At 31.7% G+C, this 20,051-nt stretch overlaps 2 protein-coding genes across 3 annotated transcripts; both read right to left on the bottom strand.

Annotated features, from left to right (window-relative positions):
- Window positions 1–424: 424 nt before the first annotated feature.
- Window positions 425–6,827, bottom strand: LOC117905691 (high mobility group nucleosome-binding domain-containing protein 5-like). The gene is made up of 2 exons (XM_034818577.1): window positions 6,800–6,827; window positions 425–888 (listed from the first exon to the last, which is right to left on the bottom strand). Exons 1-2 carry the CDS (start codon window positions 6,825–6,827, stop codon window positions 425–427), a joined length of 492 nt encoding a protein of 163 aa, XP_034674468.1.
- A 4,762-nt stretch (window positions 6,828–11,589) lies between these two features.
- On the bottom strand, window positions 11,590–19,156 carry LOC117905380 (disease resistance-like protein DSC1). 2 transcript variants are annotated; one of them, XM_034818303.1, is made up of 5 exons: window positions 18,490–19,156; window positions 13,566–14,670; window positions 13,169–13,480; window positions 12,300–13,076; window positions 11,590–12,213 (listed from the first exon to the last, which is right to left on the bottom strand). In XM_034818303.1, exons 1-5 carry the CDS (start codon window positions 18,993–18,995, stop codon window positions 11,794–11,796), a joined length of 3,120 nt encoding a protein of 1,039 aa, XP_034674194.1. In that variant the 5' UTR covers window positions 18,996–19,156; the 3' UTR covers window positions 11,590–11,793. The 2 variants fall into 2 exon arrangements, with proteins under 2 accessions (XP_034674194.1, XP_034674195.1); XM_034818304.1 differs by having other exon boundaries at window positions 13,566–13,632; window positions 18,490–19,153.
- Window positions 19,157–20,051: the final 895 nt, after the last annotated feature.

The following is a 20,051-nucleotide window of genomic DNA, read 5'->3' on the forward strand; positions in this document are numbered from 1 at the left end:
AATACCATTTTAGTGAAGTTGGAAAAACTAGAGAGAGAATTGAGAGTTAATTCGTGAACTTTGAAGATGAAGATAGAAAATTTTGTGGAATTTGCCATCTCATAATTAGGTTATTAGCTTGATCCTTAACTTCAATAACTGTAACTATAAGAGCAAACACTTAGACTATATTTGGTTCCGAAAAATGCTAAGAAAAGGAAAAAAAATCATGTGAAAAAATATTTTCTTTAGTTTGGGTGATATGAAAAATATGATGGGAAAAAAGTATAGAGAAAAATATTAAAGAAAATATCATAATATTTTCCTTACTATTTTTTAAAAAATAATGGGGAAATTTTATTGTGCTCTTCACTATCACACCCCTCTCTCTCTCTCTCACCGCAAAATTGAATTCATCGACCTGGGCACCTACAGACCCATCGTCCTAGCTCTCACACTGGTCAAACACCTGGACCTCTCCACAACCCTTATCTTCATGGGTCTCTACAACATCTCCACCGGCTTTCTCTTCGGCATCCCAATGCCTGTCCAGCCCATGAAGTCCATCGTTGTCATCGCCATCTCCGACCCCCTTCTCTCCCTCCCCCAAATCGATGTCGCGGGTCTCTCCACTGCCGCCACCCTCTTCATCCTTGGCGTCACCGGCCTCATGTCCCTCCTCTACCGCTTCATCCCCCTCCCCGTCGTCCGTGGCATCCATCTCTCCTAGGGCCTCACCTTCGCCTTCTCCGCCATCAAATACATCCGTTACAACCAGGACTTCTCTGCCAGAAAATCCGGTCCACCTAGAAATTGGCTCGGCCTCGACGGAATTGCACTTGCCCTTTTCGCTATTCTGTTCTTGGTCTTGGTCACTGGTTCTGGTGATTTTGGCGATGAAGCTATCCCCTTGTGCGACGAAGAAGAAAATAATTATGTGAATCGCTCTTGTCGCCGTGTGCGATGGAGATTGCGGATTATGTCGTCAATTCCAGCTGCTTTAATTGTTTTTATACTGGGTTTGGTGCTTTGCTTTATTCGAGACCCTTCAATTGTGAAGGATCTTCAATTTGGTCCATCTGGAATCCATCTCTTAAGAATTACGTGGAAGATTGGAAAATTGGGTTCTTCCTCTGATTTTTAGAAAATAAGAGCATAAAATTTATTTTATTATTTAACAAATTGATAATCATTTAAGATAAATTGTTGAATTTATTTTCTTCTATTTTTCCTTCACTTTTTTTCGTGGTTAACCAAAGAAAAGAAAATAAATTCTTTTTTTTCCCTTAAATTTTACATGAATAACCAAACAAGTGAAAAAATTTATATTACTTTTCATAACTTTTTCTTTCCTTCCATTTTTCCTTCTAATTTTCTTTTTCTTGCATTTTCCGAGAACCAAACATAGCCTTACCTTATCATTGAAACTAGTGAGATTAAATGGGTATTAAGCAATAATTTTTCAAATATGAGTATATTTCAATGAATAAGGCCATGTACTTTAATTTGTGTAATTAACTAAACTTAAAGAGTAAGAAAATTTTTATGAATATATCAATAGGTTTTTTTGAATTTTATAAATTAAAATTCAATTTAGATGAACAAAATTGTGTATTATTTCATTTAGGAAATGATTAGGATATAATAATTAAATTGATTTTATGAAATGTAAATTCTTGTTTTGTTTAAATAATTCCGAGTTTTGAATTAATCTCACTTCGTATTTATTGTTAATTTTGAAAATGTAAATGGTTTGAAATGATTAATTAAGGGTTTAATATTTATTTATTTATTTATTTTAGTAGAGCTAGAATTAATAGGGATGTATTCCTTGGTTTGTGGGTTCAATTTCTTTCTTATAGCATGATCTTTTCTATTTTTGTTTGTTTACAATTAACTACAATATTTATTGGTCATGGTTGCACATAACTGGTCAAACCTCATTTGACCAAAATTTGATGGGGGCCGCCTATCCATTTCATGGGCTGGGCTTGTTTTCTTCCGAGACTCCACTTCCAGCCCACCTGTTTGTCCAAAATTTAAGGCGTAGGAAAGTACTTTGTCCAAAATTGAACCATTGGGTACTGAAACTTGACATTATTTTCTACCGTCAGAAACCAATATATAAAATTAGTATGTCTTTCAAAAACCCTTAAATAATTAATATTAATTATTTACTATATATTAATATGTATGAAAATAACACATTATTTTTTTTAAAAAATTATAAAACAATATGCAACTTTTGATATCTATGCAAAACTATATATTATAATTTTTTTCCATTTTAAATATATCTTCACATTAAATCATATATTTTTTATTTAATAAAATTTAATATATTAATATATTTATATTTATCTTTATTATTTATTTTAATAACAAAATGAAATATTATTATTTTTTAATCTTAATTTCTTACTAAAAAATTTAATTTATATAAAATATAAAATATATATTTATTATGACATCAATTCAACAGCGTTTTAATAACTTGTTTAATTCTTAAATTATGAACTGATAATTTTTTCGATTAAATGACCATTTATTTCTAGAAATATTGATACTTTCATACACTATATATAAAAAAATTTACCTTTTATGAAGTCGAACTTTCATATTTCATCCCACAAATACAAAAAGAAAATTATTCTATAATGTGCACTTGAATAGGAATTTAAATCGACCCTTTTCTTAACTTTTATGGGAAATCAATTCTCCCCTGCCAACCTTTTATTTTAATTTTTTTTCTCTCTCACCTCACTTTTACACGCCTCACGTCACACACCTCACACTTGACTTTTACATGCCTAGCACATATTTTTTCTTTTTCCTTTTTCATTTTTTTATAGGCCAACATGTCCTTTAGTGTAAAGCATTTTTAATTTCAAAATTTTCACTCTTTCACTCTTTCACTCTTTCACCATTTCATATTTATTATTTTTTGATAATTAAACATAAAATTATAATAAAAAATTAGTTACAACAAGTTAAATATAAATATAAATATATAATAAACAAATAATGAAAATATCATTATGCAAATATTATATTTGATAATTTTAAATATTAATTATAATAATACATTTGATAATTTAGAGTTTGGATTTAAAACATACATTTTAATATTTAAAGATTTATGATATGAATTTTTTTTATATAAATTGTAAAAAAAAAATATTTATTTTATTTTTAAAAGATAATAAAAATATATTTATAATATTATTTTATAGTTTATATTATTTTAATTTTAATTTTAAAATTTTCATATCAAAATCACAAGTAGTGATGGTGGTCTTAGTTTTTTTCTTATGATTTTAGTTTGATACTGATTCTAACATTTTCTTTGGTTAAAAATTTTAATTTTTAAATTTACATAAATCAAGAAAATATATTTTTTCATTAAAAAAATTGTATTTAATATTTTATATTAATTTTCTCTTAATTAATTAATTTTTTATTTTTTTATTTTTTTATTTTTTTTATTTTTTATTTGTAGAATTGTTATAATACTTACATCTTTTTTAAAAATGTACATTCTTTTAGAAAAATGGGTACATCTATTATCAAATATGTACATTTCATCTAACTTGAATCTTACCTAGTTCTACCTAATTTGGGCATGAGATTTCACTCTTGTTGGCCTCCAGATGCATTTAAGGCCTTCCATTGCCCGTTCAACATGGTAGAAACCTTGGGTACATTCTTTAGAAAAATACATATAAATTTTAAAAAAATACCTACATTTGATTTGAGTTGAATTGTTTCCTCATTGGACTTAATTTAGATCTAACAAAGAAATATGTGCATTCGAGGCATTCTCATACCCCATTCTAAATAGCAGGACCCTAGGCATATCCTTTAGAAAAATGTGTGATTAGAGTTAAATAGTTCCCTCATTCGACTTCAGGTCTAAACTTTAACTTATGCATGCCTTGGGATGCATTTGAGGTCTTCCTAAACCTTGCCTGACATGGTAAAACCCTAGGTACATCCTTTAGAAAAATATGTGTATATAACTTGAAGTTAATCATGTTAGAAAAATTGGTTAATCCAATCGAAAGTAATCACCCTAGAAGGGGGAGGGGGTGAATAGGATGATTGTTTCTTTTTACAAATTTAGATTATGTAAATGCAAGAGACAATGATATGCAATTTATATAATAAAAACAATATAAAAACAATTGCATACAAAATAAAAAAAGTAGGAAAGAGAGGATGTAAACACGAGATTTTTATAATGGTTCGACACAATCCAACCTACGTTCACTCTCCTCTAGCTTCAATCCCAAACTTAAGGTTTCACTAATTCAAGGCTTCCAAACCAAACCTTCAAGTAATACAATTGAATTATGGTTTTAATCCACTATCTTGGACGTTTGGTTCTAAGCACACTTTACAATCCTTAAAAGATACATAACTCTTGAACAACCCCTCAAGTGATAGCCCCACATTTGAGAATCTTTAAGTGATACCTCACACTTAGATTTTTCCTCTAAAAAATTTACAAATAAAGATAGGAAATATCCTCACAAAATCCTAGTACAAAACTTTAGGCTAAAATAATACAAGATAAATTAGGATTGAATTGTGCACTAATCAATGACCTACAAGTTTTAAAACAAAGGTGCATTAAAAAACACTCTCCTAAGTCTCAAATAAATTCAAGAAAGGTTTTGAAATGTTAAACTCTTAAAACAATAAAGATTTGAGCCTTTTTATAGAGAAAAGAGGTCAAACTAGTCGTTGGGGGTTTGCCCGATCGAGTTCCAGTTTGATCGGTTCACCAGCCGTTAGCATTTAATACATTGAAGGTGACCGTTGAACCTCGACCGCCTTTTGATTGATAGTCGACCGGATGAAGTTCAATTTCAACCTGTCGAACAAGAGTTCCAAAAGAGAGAGAAGGTTTTTGCACCTTTCAATTGATTGAGTTGAAAAGGTCAATCAGTTCCTTAATTGGTTCAATAGGTTAAGTAGATTCCTCAATCAGTTGAGTTGATCCCTTAATCGATTGAGCCATTTTTTGCTCAATAACCATCTTGTTTAACTTAAAACCTTTTAAATGAGTTTGAAAAACATTTGATACAAGGTTTTAGTTAAAAATATGAAATCATATAATTTTAAAAGATTTAAAACAAAATAACTCTTTAATGATTTTGGTGCATAAGTAAAGAATGTAATGTATGAAAAACCTGGTGCACCAACAATCTTATAAAGAGATCCTAAGAAGCTTAGGTCTTGAAAAACACTTCTCTTTGAGATCTTCTTCTTCTTATTGATTTCTCTTTGACATGATTTTGTTATTTGTGAGTGTCACTTTGGAAATCATCTTGCCTAGTCACACTTAAAATATAATCATTAGTTCCAAACCTTGTTTTGTTATCATCACAACCAAGATTGACCAAACCTTGATTTCACAAATCATAACCTCATTCGGACTAATTTGAGTCTAAAATTTGACTTATGTATGCCCAAAATTCAATTAAGGGCTTGCCAAACCCCATTTAGCATGGTAGAACCCTAGATACATTTTTAAGAAAAATACATAGGTTTTTTGTAAGTCAGACTATGACCCTACTATGCCTAAGTTGGGTGTAAATATTCACTAATGTAAACCCCAGAATGAATTTGAGTCCACCCCCTTCCTCCTTGGCCATTTCAAAACCCTACATACACTCTTAAGAAAAATGTATACATTATTAAGAAAAATATGTATATTTTTTGTAAAGGAGGATCATAACCCTCTTGTACTACCAAATACCTCTGAAACACTATGGATAATCCCTTGGTGCCTATCAGATATTATTATAACATCTCTTTCACCTATGACCATCTTCAATTTCTCTAAAAACCAAAGCCAATCCTCGTAATTCTCAGAGCTAAATAAGCCATAAGCAAGTGGAAACATGTCATCGTCAGCATCATAGGAAGAAGCTGAAAATAAAGCACCCTTGTATGGCCCACTCATGTGGGATGAATCTATTGATATAATAGGCCGACATCCTAGTTGAAACCCATGTATTGACACTGAAAGGGCAACAAACAATTGCATAAAATGACCATCATCTGAACATCTATATTAGCAATCGTCCCTGGATTTGTTTCAATAAGCCCTGTACATAACCAAGGTAACAACTTATATGAACATTGCGGCACACCATGAATTCGTTCTTTAGCCTTCTCTTTCAAGTTCCATGCTTGACAATAATTCAATTGCATTCCGTATTGTCGACGAAAGTCTTTACATATTTGACGGGGTAAGTAATCTGGATTTGAACGAATAACATCATCAATCATAGCTGTGGCTCGATTACAACGAACTACTGGTTCGGAAATTGACACATCTTCTAAAGAGTGGTTATGTTCATTTCTAAATGTATGCACTTGAACTATTTTTGTTCTCCCAACAGCACGAGCAGTTACTTTCTAAGGGCATCCTTCAACAACACATATTACAGTCATATGCTTAAGACAATTCCTCTTAAACTTATATCTAAAACGGCCTCCTACTGACATGAGATATATTGCATCCTGAAATTCATTTGCAGTTGAGAAGGTATGCCCACTACCCAATATTGCACTCTCAAAACGGCTTGACTCTAGTGGACCAACATGTGATTCAGCACATCTTTGATGAAATCCTCGTGATTGCATTCTAATATCAACATCTCTTGTTGAATATGGGACCGGTGAGTTAGACCCTACGATTGTTTCGTTCAAGCTGCATTATAACATCTAATGAATAAACATAAATATTACAAAATAAATAAATACAAGGAATCATTTAAGATTATATATTTTTTTTTATATAACTTACCTTTGTCCTTCATTCTCAATCGTTTCATCGTCTTCAACTGTTGATGCTAAACATATATATACACGTGCACGTCGATCACTAAATTGAAACATGTTTGTCAAGTCTTCATCATTTTTCAATGGTTGAAGTGCATATAAATCAAACGGGAGAGTATATGAAAATGTTGGTCCCACTATATTGATGTTCATTTTCCCACAAATCCTTGAAACAAAATCATTATAAGTCATTGATCGTTCTAAACTTAGACTCTCTCGTCTCCCACCCATATATTCCACATTGCTATGTTCATCCCTTACTAGCTCTCCTCCAATGTGCAGATAACAATAAATTGTATTACTTGGATCCATTTAAATGCTACTCGATCATGTGCAGCCCTTGTTTAGAAGCATGAACCTTTAGTCAAGCTGAAACAATTAATTAATTTCTTAATAACACTGCATAAACCAACTTACTTATAACAAAATTGATTATCATGCCTATGACCATCATATATTAATACATCGTTTATCTTTGAAACTTTACAAACGAGCTTCATTTACATTTCATAGTCTACAATTAATGGTGTAAATATAGACATGCATAGTGTATACTTAACATTAAGCAATGCAATTATTCTATTTTACTTCGTAGTAATTTGCTATGTTATATAAGTTAGGGAGTGAACCTCTCAATTCATGGGCTAACCATTGTTTTGGTAACTCTTCAAGCCAAATTGTGCTAATGTCACTCTCTTCGGGCCACCCCCTCAAACAATGGGTCGACCTTTATTTTGCCCATTGCCCAAATTTAACCACAACAATGTTACAACCAAGGGGCGACCTCCACACAATTGGGCCAACCCTTATTTTGCCCACTGCCCAACTTAAACCATAATAATGTTTACAACCAAGGGCCTACCTCCAAAAAAATGGGGCAACCTTTATTTTGCCCACTGCCCAGATTAAACCACAATAATGTTTACAACCAAGGGCCGACCTCCAAACAAATGGGTCAGCCTTTATTTTGCCTACTATCCAGATTAAACCACAACAATATTTACAACTAAGGGTCTACCTCCAAACAAATGGGTCAGCCTTTAATTCACTTACTGCAACCTCTTACGAAAACAATAATTTCATCCAAATGTCATTAACTGAATTACGGCCAACCCCTTCATCCAAGGGTAGACCCTTACTATGACCACTACACACATAAACAAAACAAATTTCATATTTGTGGTTGTAACCATCAATTTTGAACCTAAGGCTCCAATACTATTTTCCCTAATTCCCACATAAATTAATGCCCGCTTTAATAAATTTGTTTTATTTTCTTCTTCAATTCAACCCTTATTCATTACAAATTCAAAACTTTTATTAAGAAATTTATTCAAACTTTAATCTCAATCATTTTTAAAATTTATACTCATCTACTCATGACTAAACATGAATTCTTTTCCCATGCATTAGATTCACCAATTAACAACTATAAAAGATCACTCAAATTACTCATTTTAGAATCCCAGATAAACAACATTAAACAACAAAACATCTCGAATCCCATATAAACAACATTAAACAACAAATTGTTTGAACATTCCTAAAAATTGTATTCCCTTCACATGCAATAGTCATATTTTTCTTCTCTTTTCCGTATTCTTCCCAACAACCACATACAACACAAACACAACAATTCAGAAAATAAAACAAAATCAATATAGCTTACCACCATCTCATTTTCCCATCATTTATCAAATTTTAAGCCATATTTCATTTCAAATAAACCCTAAATAAATTAAAATATAAATTTAGATACAATATTAATGGACATTGAACATGTAGAAATATGCAATGTAATCAAGTTTAAATCACAAAATTGCACAAATCACATAACTATGACATTATTCAAATCTCAAAGAATCAAAATGACAAATCAAAATATAAAGTTATTACAAAATTTAATAACATATATATATATATATATATATATCACCTGGAAAAACCCTTACTTTAAAAGTTAAATGCAACTACAATATTTTTATTCTTCGTTATCTCATTCTCTCAACTGCTTTCTTTCTCCTTTTTCGATGTAAAAGCAAAATAGGAAGTACAACTAGGAGAAAAATGACTGTCACTCCTGAAATAAGAAGGAAATGGGTTTTTTTGTCTACCTGGCCTTTGTTAAGGGGTTCGCACTTGGACTTTTGTTTTCAGATTGATGTTTGGTGGGAAAATGAAGATGTCGTCTTTCTTATGGTGATGGAGGAGAAACAAAATAAGAGATCAAGTTTGGAGGTTCATTTGGGGTTGATGGGTTATCGCGATTTGAGAACCTACCAGATTTTTTATGGATCCTTTCGCCTTGTGATGGGTTGTGCTTGTGAACGAATAAGAAAAAACATGGGTTTTTGGTGTTAGGGTTTGGTTGAAGAAAGAAGAAGATATTTGGGGGTAAATATTGTTTAAAACATCAATCCATGTGAAATGTCTAGCTAGCCGATGACATGTAACTGAGCCATGTCATTGGCTTAAGTGGACAACAAGCAACTTATCCAACTAGGAGAGATGTCAAACTATAGAAGGGTATTTTTGGAAGGGTCTCAACATCACTATTACAGTGTATGAAAGGTTGTTTATTTTCTACAAAATTCACTGAATTTGAAAAGTAAAAAGTAAAGTTTCCAAAAGGCAAAATTTTACCCCTTGGTGTATGATTACATAAATTCCCTTTTTTTTATGTATGCCAGAGGTGAATGGTAGAAGAAAAGTGTCTTTTCTCTCTACCACCCTATGGATTGATGTGAATTGTGGAAGAAAGTTTCTCCGTGTTTTGTATTCATCGAAATGCTACGTGACCATGTGACAATGTCAGAGTATATAGTGTGAATTGTGTTTTTTCTCCTTATTTTGTATTCATCGAAATGACCATGCGACAATGTCAGAGTATATAGTGTGAATTGTGTCTTTTCTCCTTATTTTGTATTCATCGAAATGACCATGTGACAATGTCAGAATATACAGTGTTTCTTCTTTGTTTTAATCTGTCATTCAATCGATTCCCGTGAATTATGGAAATACATGATCATGTTTTAGTCTGCACGTACTCAATCAATTCCAAAAATATTCCAATTTTATTATTTATAAATAACATTATTGCAAAACTATATATCATCTATATGTATTTTATCATGAACATCATATTTTCTACATTGAAGATTATCCTCACCACATAAAAACAAATTTTTTTTTTGGGTACTTTATGTTGTTTTTTAAGATGAATAATAAATATTTCAACTTTAAATTTTATTTAATCAAATTAATTTAAAAAGGGCAAGGAAACAATTTTTATTTAAAAAATAATTCAATACACTCAAAATTAATAATGAATTTATTAATGCTTCGTCCCTTCTTTATTAAAAAAAATAAAAAAAAATTAGGTGAAATATATAACAACTTCATTTCTTTAAAAACTCTTTAAAATTTCTCATCTACGAGAAGTTAGATTCAATATAACTTTATTCTTCATTATCTTATACATTATTTTTGAAAGAGCAGATTTCTTTATCAAAATTGTGAGGAAAGTGATTTTTTTTTTCCTTTTAAATCATTTATCTTAGATATGAGAATTCAATGCAGACAACATTTTATGACAATCTACAACTTAAAATTAATTAGAAAAAATTGAATTAATTGATTTTTAAGATAAAATTTAAAATTTAAAATTAATTGAACTATAATTTTTTTAAAAAAAAATTATTGAAATTTATTATAAAAAATAATGTATATTGTTATAGTAAAATTTAACTTTTTATTGTTTAATTAATGTAAATATATAATTTAATACTATATAAATGTTTTATAGCAAAGAATTGATGTGACCTATACTAAATAAGGTTGCAATATATTAATAAACTCAAAATTAACACAAAGGTTTTTTCCTTTTTTTTTTTTTTTTTTTTTTTTTTCATTTTTAAGTTTATTAAAAAGTAATTTAATGGACTCCGAAGGAACAAAAAGTAATGTTTTGTTGTTCAAATAAAAATTTAAAACTTGAATGAAATAAAATCTATAATGATTTATTTTATTTTTTTTTAAATTAAAAGTTTTCCCCGACAAGTTAAATACAATAAAATATATTTTTTAAAATTAATATAATTTCTTTTTAAAGTTGTGATATTTGCGATCTGTAGGTCCTTGTTAATATATTTTCATTAGGATAGTGAAATCGATTGAGTTTTTACAGCTTTTGATTGTGTTTAAGTAAAATAATTGTTGCACAACTTTTATTATAATTTGCAAATAGTTTCGGATTATAAGAATAATTTTTACATACCTTTGGACTGCATAAGAATTTGCACATTGCATCTACCAATGATAGTATTAAATGAGAATTGAATGTAATTTTTGGCCATAAGCAAACAAGATATTGAATTCATTTATTATTAATGCATTTATAACATAAATGATTTAGTTACGCTAAAATTCCCTAATATATTCCATAGATTCTTTTAAACCTTCTAATTTCATATTCCTCTCATTCTTTCTTTGTTTCTTTCTTTTTCCATATTTTTTGATTCTTTAATATATAACATATCTTCTTCTTCTTTTTTTTTTTTAATAATTTTTCATAAAAATTTAAATAATTACTTATTAAAAATTCCTAATATATTCCTTAAATATTTCTCATTCTCTTGTATTACCTCTTGTGGGAGGGTTTTTCCAGTCTAAAAATTTGATGTTCCTTGTGTTGATTTATTTTTGCCTGCTCATATTAGGATGTTGTCTACTTATTTCGATAGTTGGGGGTATGAATAATGCACAAATTAACAATTTGTTAAATAAAATAATGTATGCATGAAACAAGAAATTGGATAATTGGAAACATGGAAAATCGAACAATATTAAAAAAACAGAGATCCCTAGAAGAAGAGTTCAAATAATGTTGTGGCCATTGTAGGAGACCTTTCCCTTGAGTTTATCCCTATGGATGGGTATTACAATTACTTTTTAATGACGTCATTTGTAGATAAGATGAAGGCCACACTTTATCGACAACGCATCAGTCACACCAGACAGTTCAAAGGAAGCCCGAATGCTATTCCATGCCTCTGGGTAGCAAATATCGACTCCAGAGCGTGGTTGATATGCCAACCACATGTGGGGATCATTTGATGAATGCTCACCACTCCACTTGTCCCAGTAGGGATAGAAAAATGAAAAATTGTTCAACTGGCATAATATGTCGTGGTGGATCTGAGGCAGTTGATCCTTGAAAGCAAAGACAAAGCATACACAAAATCCTAGGAACTTGTCACGGTCGTACCAATCTGAAGGCAGCTCCATTGTTAGTGAAGAACCCATTTCCCGATGTTCAAACCATTCAGGAATTCCATCTCCAGGAATGAGAATACAGAACTCACTCTTTGGAGCGTGGTCCTGCCATGGAAAATCATTAGAGAGAGAGAGAGAGAGAGAGAGAGAGAGAGAGAGAGAGAGAGAGAGAGAGAGAGAGAGGTAGAGACCTGAATCCTCTCTAATATGGTTCTGTGCAGCGACATCATTCGTGAGGTAGCTTCCACAACATCACTTGATGAAGCCAAGGAAGTTAACAGGGATACGCATTCGTGTGCATCCAGTTCTTCCAGACTTGGTGGAAGTTGCTGAATTTCTTGGAGCCTCTGGCAACGCCCCAACACAAGAACCTTTAGCCTTGAAAGTTCTGTGATGCTTGTTGGAACCATAGTAAAATGGTTTCCACTCAGATTTAACTTTTCCAACGAATATAAGCACCAAAAATCACTGGGTATTCTTGCATCCCACCAATAACAATCACTTAGATCTAATGCCCTCAAGAGGGATAAACCTGATAAAGAAAACAATGATGGGTAAGCTCTTCCCCCTGTACATCCACTAAAGGATAGTATTTGAAGTTCTCTTAAACGACCAATTACAGGAGGGGGCGCTCCTGTAGCTGTTCTATTTGCATAAAGCTCAGTTAGATGTTGCATGTTTCCCAAGTCTTCGGGCAAACAGTTGAGTTCTGAACAGCCACTAAGATAAAGAGTTTTAAGAGATTTCAAGTTGCAGATGCTGTCTGGAAGACTACCCAGTGACTTGCACTCTTTCAAATCTAACAAACCAAGCCTTTCCAGATCCCCAATAGATGGGTCAATCTCGCGCAAGCTTGTACAACCTTCAAGAATTAGTTTCTCCAAATTTGGGGTGCTGGAAAAGTTTGAGACTTTTATGAGGTTTTTAGAGTGACTGAGAATGACGGCTGTTAGTTTGGAAAACTGAACCTGTTAAAAAATATGTTGCTTGAATAAATAAACTACGAGTAAATAAAGAAAAGGTGCATAAAAAAGGAAACGTATAAAGAAAGTATACATACCATATTCCCTTCCCCAAAATTTGTTATGTTGCTGTATGGCATGTTGAGTTCCACAAGTTTCTCAGCCTCAAAATTTGATGGTAAAGAATTCAAAGGGTACCCATGCCAATGGAGATAGCATAAATCCCATGAAGGAAATTCAAAATCACTAGAAATGTACGCTTTGTAATCCTCTTCACCAGAAACAACTTCAGAACCCAAGAAAATTTTGAGCAATCGAAGATTGGCCATCTTTTTCATTGCTTTAGTAGTTAAATTTATGTTGTTTAGTTTCGATAAATTTAGGAATATGCCTTCAATTGACTTGGTCCCCTGTCAAAAGAGCAGATGATAAGCAATAAGCATAACGTGCATATAATTTTACCTAGTTGCATAGATCACCAAGGAGCATTCATACCGTCCTTTTCTTCAATACATCTTGTACATCCATATGATCCCACAATCGGCTGCGCATACCTTTGTCCCTGAGACCAGCACGAACGATTTTATGACCCAATTGTTGTATCAAATTATGCATGCCAACCTTTCCATTTGAAATTGTTAGAAGACACCTATTTTGGAGAACTTTTATTCCACTCCTCGCATGAAAACCACAACCATCTAGTATTTTTATAATAAAGCCTTTATACTCTCCTTTAAAGAAACATGCAATGTCAAGGAATATTGCCTTATGAGTATCTTGTAGTCCATTTAAACTTACTTTAAGCACATTTAAAATTTCCATGTTAGGTTCTTCATGAAGTTTACGTAACTCACTTTCCCATTCATCAGGTTGCATTTCGAATAGAAAAGAACCCAATATTTTGAGAGCTAAGGGAAGACCGTCACAATAGAGTACGCAATGATTGGAAAGAGAACAAAACTTAGCATATGGAAATCTTTGACCAAAAGCATGCCAACAGAAGAGTTCAATAGCTTCGTCCCAGTTTAATTGTGGAAGCTCATATAATACATCCACTTTGTGCCGGACCAGCAAACTTTTATCCCTAGATGTTATAAAAATTCTACTTCCTTCAGCAAACCAATCATGTCCTCCAGCTAAGTTTTCTAATTGCTCCTTATTATTCACATCATCAATGACAAGAAGGACCTTTACATGGCAAAGCACGTTCTTTAACACATTAATTCCTTCAGCAAGAGTGCTTATTTTTCGTTTTCCTCTGGGTGAGATATCACAAAAAAGTTGTTTTTGCAAATCCAGTAGACCATGATAGCCTTTGGAAACGTCTCCAACTTCGTCCAGAAAGCTTTTGCTCTTAAATTGATTAGAGATTTCATTGTAAATAGCTTTAACCATTGTGGACTTGCCTACTCCACCAAATCCACATATCCCAACCATCAGAACATCTTTTGGAACTTCTTTTGACTTAATGTTCATCGACTTCATTATTTGATTCAGACGTATATCCACTCCAACCAGGTGTGTGCCGACATGTAAAGTTACACGATTGGGGCAAGATGAAATATCACTAATAATCTCTTCAAGAACCTCGGATTCACGTCTATACACAATTATAAGATACAAAAGAAGATGTCAAGATTCCGAGAGTGAACTATAGAGATGTAAATATTTGCATAGTAAATTTGATGGTATTCACTTTTGTTCAAAGCAATTAAATTATGAAGAAAATAATATAAATTAAAGGAATTGAATCAAATTTAATCAAATTCCATATCTAGCTTCATTTTGTACCTATGCAAAAAAAAAAAAAAGGTTAGAAAACTGGAATGAAATGGAAAATGTGATTTTTGTTAGCCTAAGAATGATACATGTTCAGAATTCAGTTATTGTCTTAATTAAGGTATCGCAATGTTATGTCCCTTCTATGGTAAATGATGCTATTATTAGAATCCTAGATAAAATGACCACCAGTTAATTTAACATAGGCCAAGCTATTACAATGTTGTCTAATCTTTTCAGTCTAGTATATGCTAAAGCATAAACTATCCTCCACTCCATTCATTTTTTCCATTTCAAACAAGTTGTTCATGAGAACACTTCTCCGACATTTTAGTGAACTAGGGCAGACAAGAGTGTTCGTAAAAACATACTTTTCAAATAAGTTCTACATGGTTCCATTTAATTAGTGTTATTTGTCTAATTTGCTTCTAACAACTTGCCGATGTATTAATTATGAGGGACTTTTTTGTCTTCTCAATTCACTTGCCCTTGTGTTTGCTTCGTTCCTTATTTGCCAACTGATACGGCAGGGATTTTAGGAACTGCTTAATGTGGAGCTGAGCAGAATGGATAAGGGAGGATTGTTGAAAGGTTTTAAACTCACGATCCCCCTTATAGCTTAAGGCTCTATGAAAAGAGGTTCTCTCTCCCATATTAAGCATCAATCAAAAGCACGAGTAGTATCTCTCCCCACTCCCTTCTCTTCCCATTTTCTGACATCATGAGGTATATCAAATCTGCACATTCTTTAGTTCCACTCATCATATAAAGGATAAGCATATTTTCTATTTCTTTATTGTGAAACAAATTTAGGTTTAAAATTGGTAATGAAATGACCTAGTGTGGTGCGAGAGATGATTGGAAACCTAGTTCTATTGTCAATCTTGTGACCTAGGGAATTATTAATTTTACCCTGGCCTAAGATTCATGCTGCAATAATCTTGAATATATGCCATAATAATATCCCTATTTTTGTGCATTGTCTAGGAAATGCCATAAAAAAATAATTATTGCTTATCTTACAAAGGGGAGAAGCTAGATGGTGATAATTATGATATATGGCATCACAAAATCCAATATGTCCCTGATGAGTAAGAGGTCTTGGAGACCCTAACCCAATCAATGAATGAACCATGTGCCCACATTATTGTTACATTGTTTCAATTTTTGACATTGGTATCAGAGCATATAGCTTGCTTAGCCGTATTCCAGAAGCGTATTTGGTTGAGGAGGTTCCTTTGAGAGCTAGGCATTGCTACATGCACTTCGAAGCATGCTACTATCCATAGTGACAATATGGCATGCCCTCTGTCAATCTAGGGACACTAGTGTTAGAAGTTATTAATATATTTAGTTACTATATTAAAATTATATATTTAGTTATTATATCTTTTATTTATTTAGTTACTATATTAGAATTATTTTTTTCTTTTTTAAAAATAAGGGTAAATTAGTTTTTATTTTATTTTATTAGGCCTATTGAAATTGTAATAGTGTTTTATCCATTTTTAAAGAGAATTCATAATGAAAAGTCCTAAATTTTCTTTTCTCTTTTTCTCTTCAAATCTTCTCTTAATTTCAACAACTAGATCTAATTGCAATGGAAGACAAAAAAGCGAATAGCAAAGATCTAGAGCTCAAAATCTTTGCCTTTGATCTAGATGTTCCTAGATTAGTTCTTTGAGCCTTGGCACTTGTGTAGATTGGCTATACAATTTTGTTGAAAAAGAGAGAGAGAGAGAGATGGAGGCTCTCTAAAAGACAAGTGTCTAGTACTAAACCCTTAAGAGTGTTTATATAAACTTTCTTATAAATTTAAGTGACTTTGGTTTAACTTGGGTTTTGATCACTTAATATAGTCTATTAAGCTCTAATGAATTAATTACTCCTAATAGACTCTAATTAATTAATTAGCCAAATTCAAAAAACCTAAATTAATTAATTATAAAATCCTACACAACCTTGCATTTTTTTTATTATCAAAACACCCTTATGCACATAAATGATTAATTCTCCATAAAACCTTAAGATTTTGTGCCAACAAAGAATATGAGCTCGAGTAGGGATCAATGAGACTTACAAGAAAATACTAACTCCCTAAGAATCCAATTGTAAATTTAACTCAACATTTTATTAAAAAGAGTCGACTACACTTTAATATCCTATGAAATTACATCAAGATGAAAATTTATTAAATTTAATTTAATCAATTCCTCAAATCCATGACTACTATCAACTGCGTATAGACTCCCTATGAGCTGGTGTCCACAATTCAACAAAGTAAATGCTATTAACCTCTCAAAATTACCTCTACAATCCTTAAATATGTGTTCAATTGACATATTCTAGTCCACAAATGACATATGTCAAATTCCACTTAAGAAATTATTATGGTCACATATTACACTATGACAAGTGTTTAGGGTCACCCAGAAAAGACATGTTATCTCGATCTCATGAGATATTATAGTACCTAATATGAGAATATCTGTTGCCACTTTCTAGGATATATAAAGAAAAAAATATGTTCCACCATATCCTAGCCAAAATTAATAAATAAATAACTCTAATGGTTTCAACTGCCAAGATTATTCTCTTTCTTAGCCTTACACTTGTCGTAGTAAGCTATTAAATGGCATAAATCTCCTAAGATTATAGCATGTGTCTTAGCCTATCTTAGCTTGCTATTCAATTATATAAATATACACAATATCATGTTTTAATGAATTGAGGCGTGTTTGCTTTGTTAAGATCCTTATATTTCAAATTCCTCATTAAATGAAAAAAAAAAAGTTCTAAAACCCCTTAATTGATTGGATTGAAAATGAGCGTTTTTAAATCCTAAATCTCTCTCATTTGCTTCAAAATTTTTATGCTTAATGAAACATATGATAAAGCACTTCAACATAACAAAGAGCTTTTAAATATCAGACCAATGGAAAATTTGAATGAGATGACCATTTTAATTACAAATGCTCCTAATTAAATTAAAAGGATTTAGATTAAAATTTGAAAGGAATATATAAAAATTGGGGTTGGCCTTGTTGTACTTATGAAAGATTTGATACTAGTTTCTTATAGAGGCAAAAGCTTTAATATCAACGTGTTAGTGTAAGTACATAAAGATAAAACAAACTACTCACAAATGTATACAAGGTTTTGACATGATAAAGGAGATCATTCCACTGTATTATAGAGAATATTATAAATAACATAAATTAGATGCAAATTCATCTCTATTTATCATATATAATCTTCCCAAACTCATTTTGTATCATAACTTTTTTCCTTTATAACCTAAAAAATTTATAAAAATATTCCTAAAAGCTTTCATTCTTTTATAAAAAGCCTTAAAATTAAGTAATAAGTTTTAATTTAATAACGTAAAAATGATTTAATTTAAATTTAACTTAAATCATTAAGTAAAAAGTATTAAGTTTTATCGAATCCAGTTTAAGTACGTAAGTAGATAATATAATTTAAGAAGAAAGGTGTGAGATGAGATTAATTGCTTCCACGGGACAACGCTTCCATATAACAAAATATGGGTAGTAAAACTTGTTATAGTTTACTAGAAAATAAATTAAGAGACATAAAGGAGAAAATTTGCAAACAGGAGATGAAGGAAAGTTATACTTACGTATTTGGGTCCACAGGATATCCACTAAAATTGGCTACTTCAGTCAAAGCATATTTCCAGTCCTCTATCATCGCAACTTCATCATCGTCTGCGTCTTCAACGGGAGAAGTATGCCTTGTGGCATAACTTCCCCTCTGATGTCGTACATCTGAAGGATTCACATGATAGAAAATGGGCAAAACAATTTTGCTAACATCGCGTGCCATTGTATCAATAATAGCCAGTAATTCATTTAAACACCATCGGGAATCAGCATAGTTCTCAGAGAAAACTACTATAAAAACACGTGATTCTTCAATAGCATCTAAGAGTTGAGATGCAATCTCCCCTCCACGTTCAAGTTGCTCATCATCTCTAAATGTATGAAATCCATTTGCAACTAAACCTGCATAAAGATGATCGACAAAATTCGTACGGGTATCCTCCCCTCTAAAACTCAAAAATACATCATACTTGTGTGGGAGATTGGAAGAAGAGGACGAGGTTTTGGTACTGGTTGAAGCCATTCGAGACAGGTGGTGTGCTAAAATTGCAAAGAACTGGGATTTCTCTGCTATGATGCTGAGGCTTCAGATAAATGTAACATTTTAAGCAGTTTCTTGTAATCTTAACCTGGTGGGTGGGAGCAGGTTTCCAGGAAGGAGCATCGGCCCTCAAAAGTCGAACAAATTCTGTGTCCTTTTGGGTACATCAAAAGCCGTAAACTCTTGTCTTGTTGCTGCTTAATTTCCCACTTTATTTTCGAAGGAGTGGTTTTCCAGCATATTCTATTTCTATATGTCCATTCCCTCGTGAACTAGTCATACGGGTGCACCATCCCCCTTTTGACGCTATACTTGCCTCTTATCTCTATGGGGTTAATTATTCTCTGCTACATAGTTTTGAGTTACAAAATACCGTATTTGAATTTATTTTTTAAAGCCCTTGACTTTAAATTAAAAACTTTTATTTCCATAATATTTTTGTCATGCTAAAATTTCAAGAAAGTAACAAGGATATGTAGAGTTTAAATACACTTTTTATTTTTTTATTTTTAAAAATAAAAAATTATAATAAGTTTTATATAAAACATTACAGCTCTCCAATAAAAAAGCATTTACTTATTTTATATACTTAAAAATGATTTTTTTAGAAATTTTATAATTTATAATAATTAAACCTTTTTAATACCTCACTTTTGTTTTTTTTAAATGTAAGTATTTAAGAATTTTAGAATTTTAGAATCTTAACACCAGAGGTAGGTGGCTTGTCACTGGCTCTATGAAATCGATGTGAATGTAATGGTCCTTGATAGGAATAGGATGCTAAGGCCTAAGGTAAAAGAAACATTTGAAGCAGTTTCTTAGAATCTTAACTTGGTGGGTGGGAGCAGGTTTCTACGAAGCAGCGTGGGCCCCAAAAGTCAAGCAAATTCTGTCCTGTAGTATTTGTATGACTGGAAATTTTGCAGATGAGTTGGGTACATCAAAAGCCATCAATTTTTGTCTTTTTGCTGCTTAATTTCCAACGTTGTTTTCGAGGTAGTGGTTTTCCAGCCTGTTCCATTTCTATGTCCATTTCCT

Source organism: Vitis riparia, chromosome 18 (assembly GCF_004353265.1).
Source record: "Vitis riparia cultivar Riparia Gloire de Montpellier isolate 1030 chromosome 18, EGFV_Vit.rip_1.0, whole genome shotgun sequence".
NCBI lineage: Eukaryota > Viridiplantae > Streptophyta > Magnoliopsida > Vitales > Vitaceae > Vitis > Vitis riparia.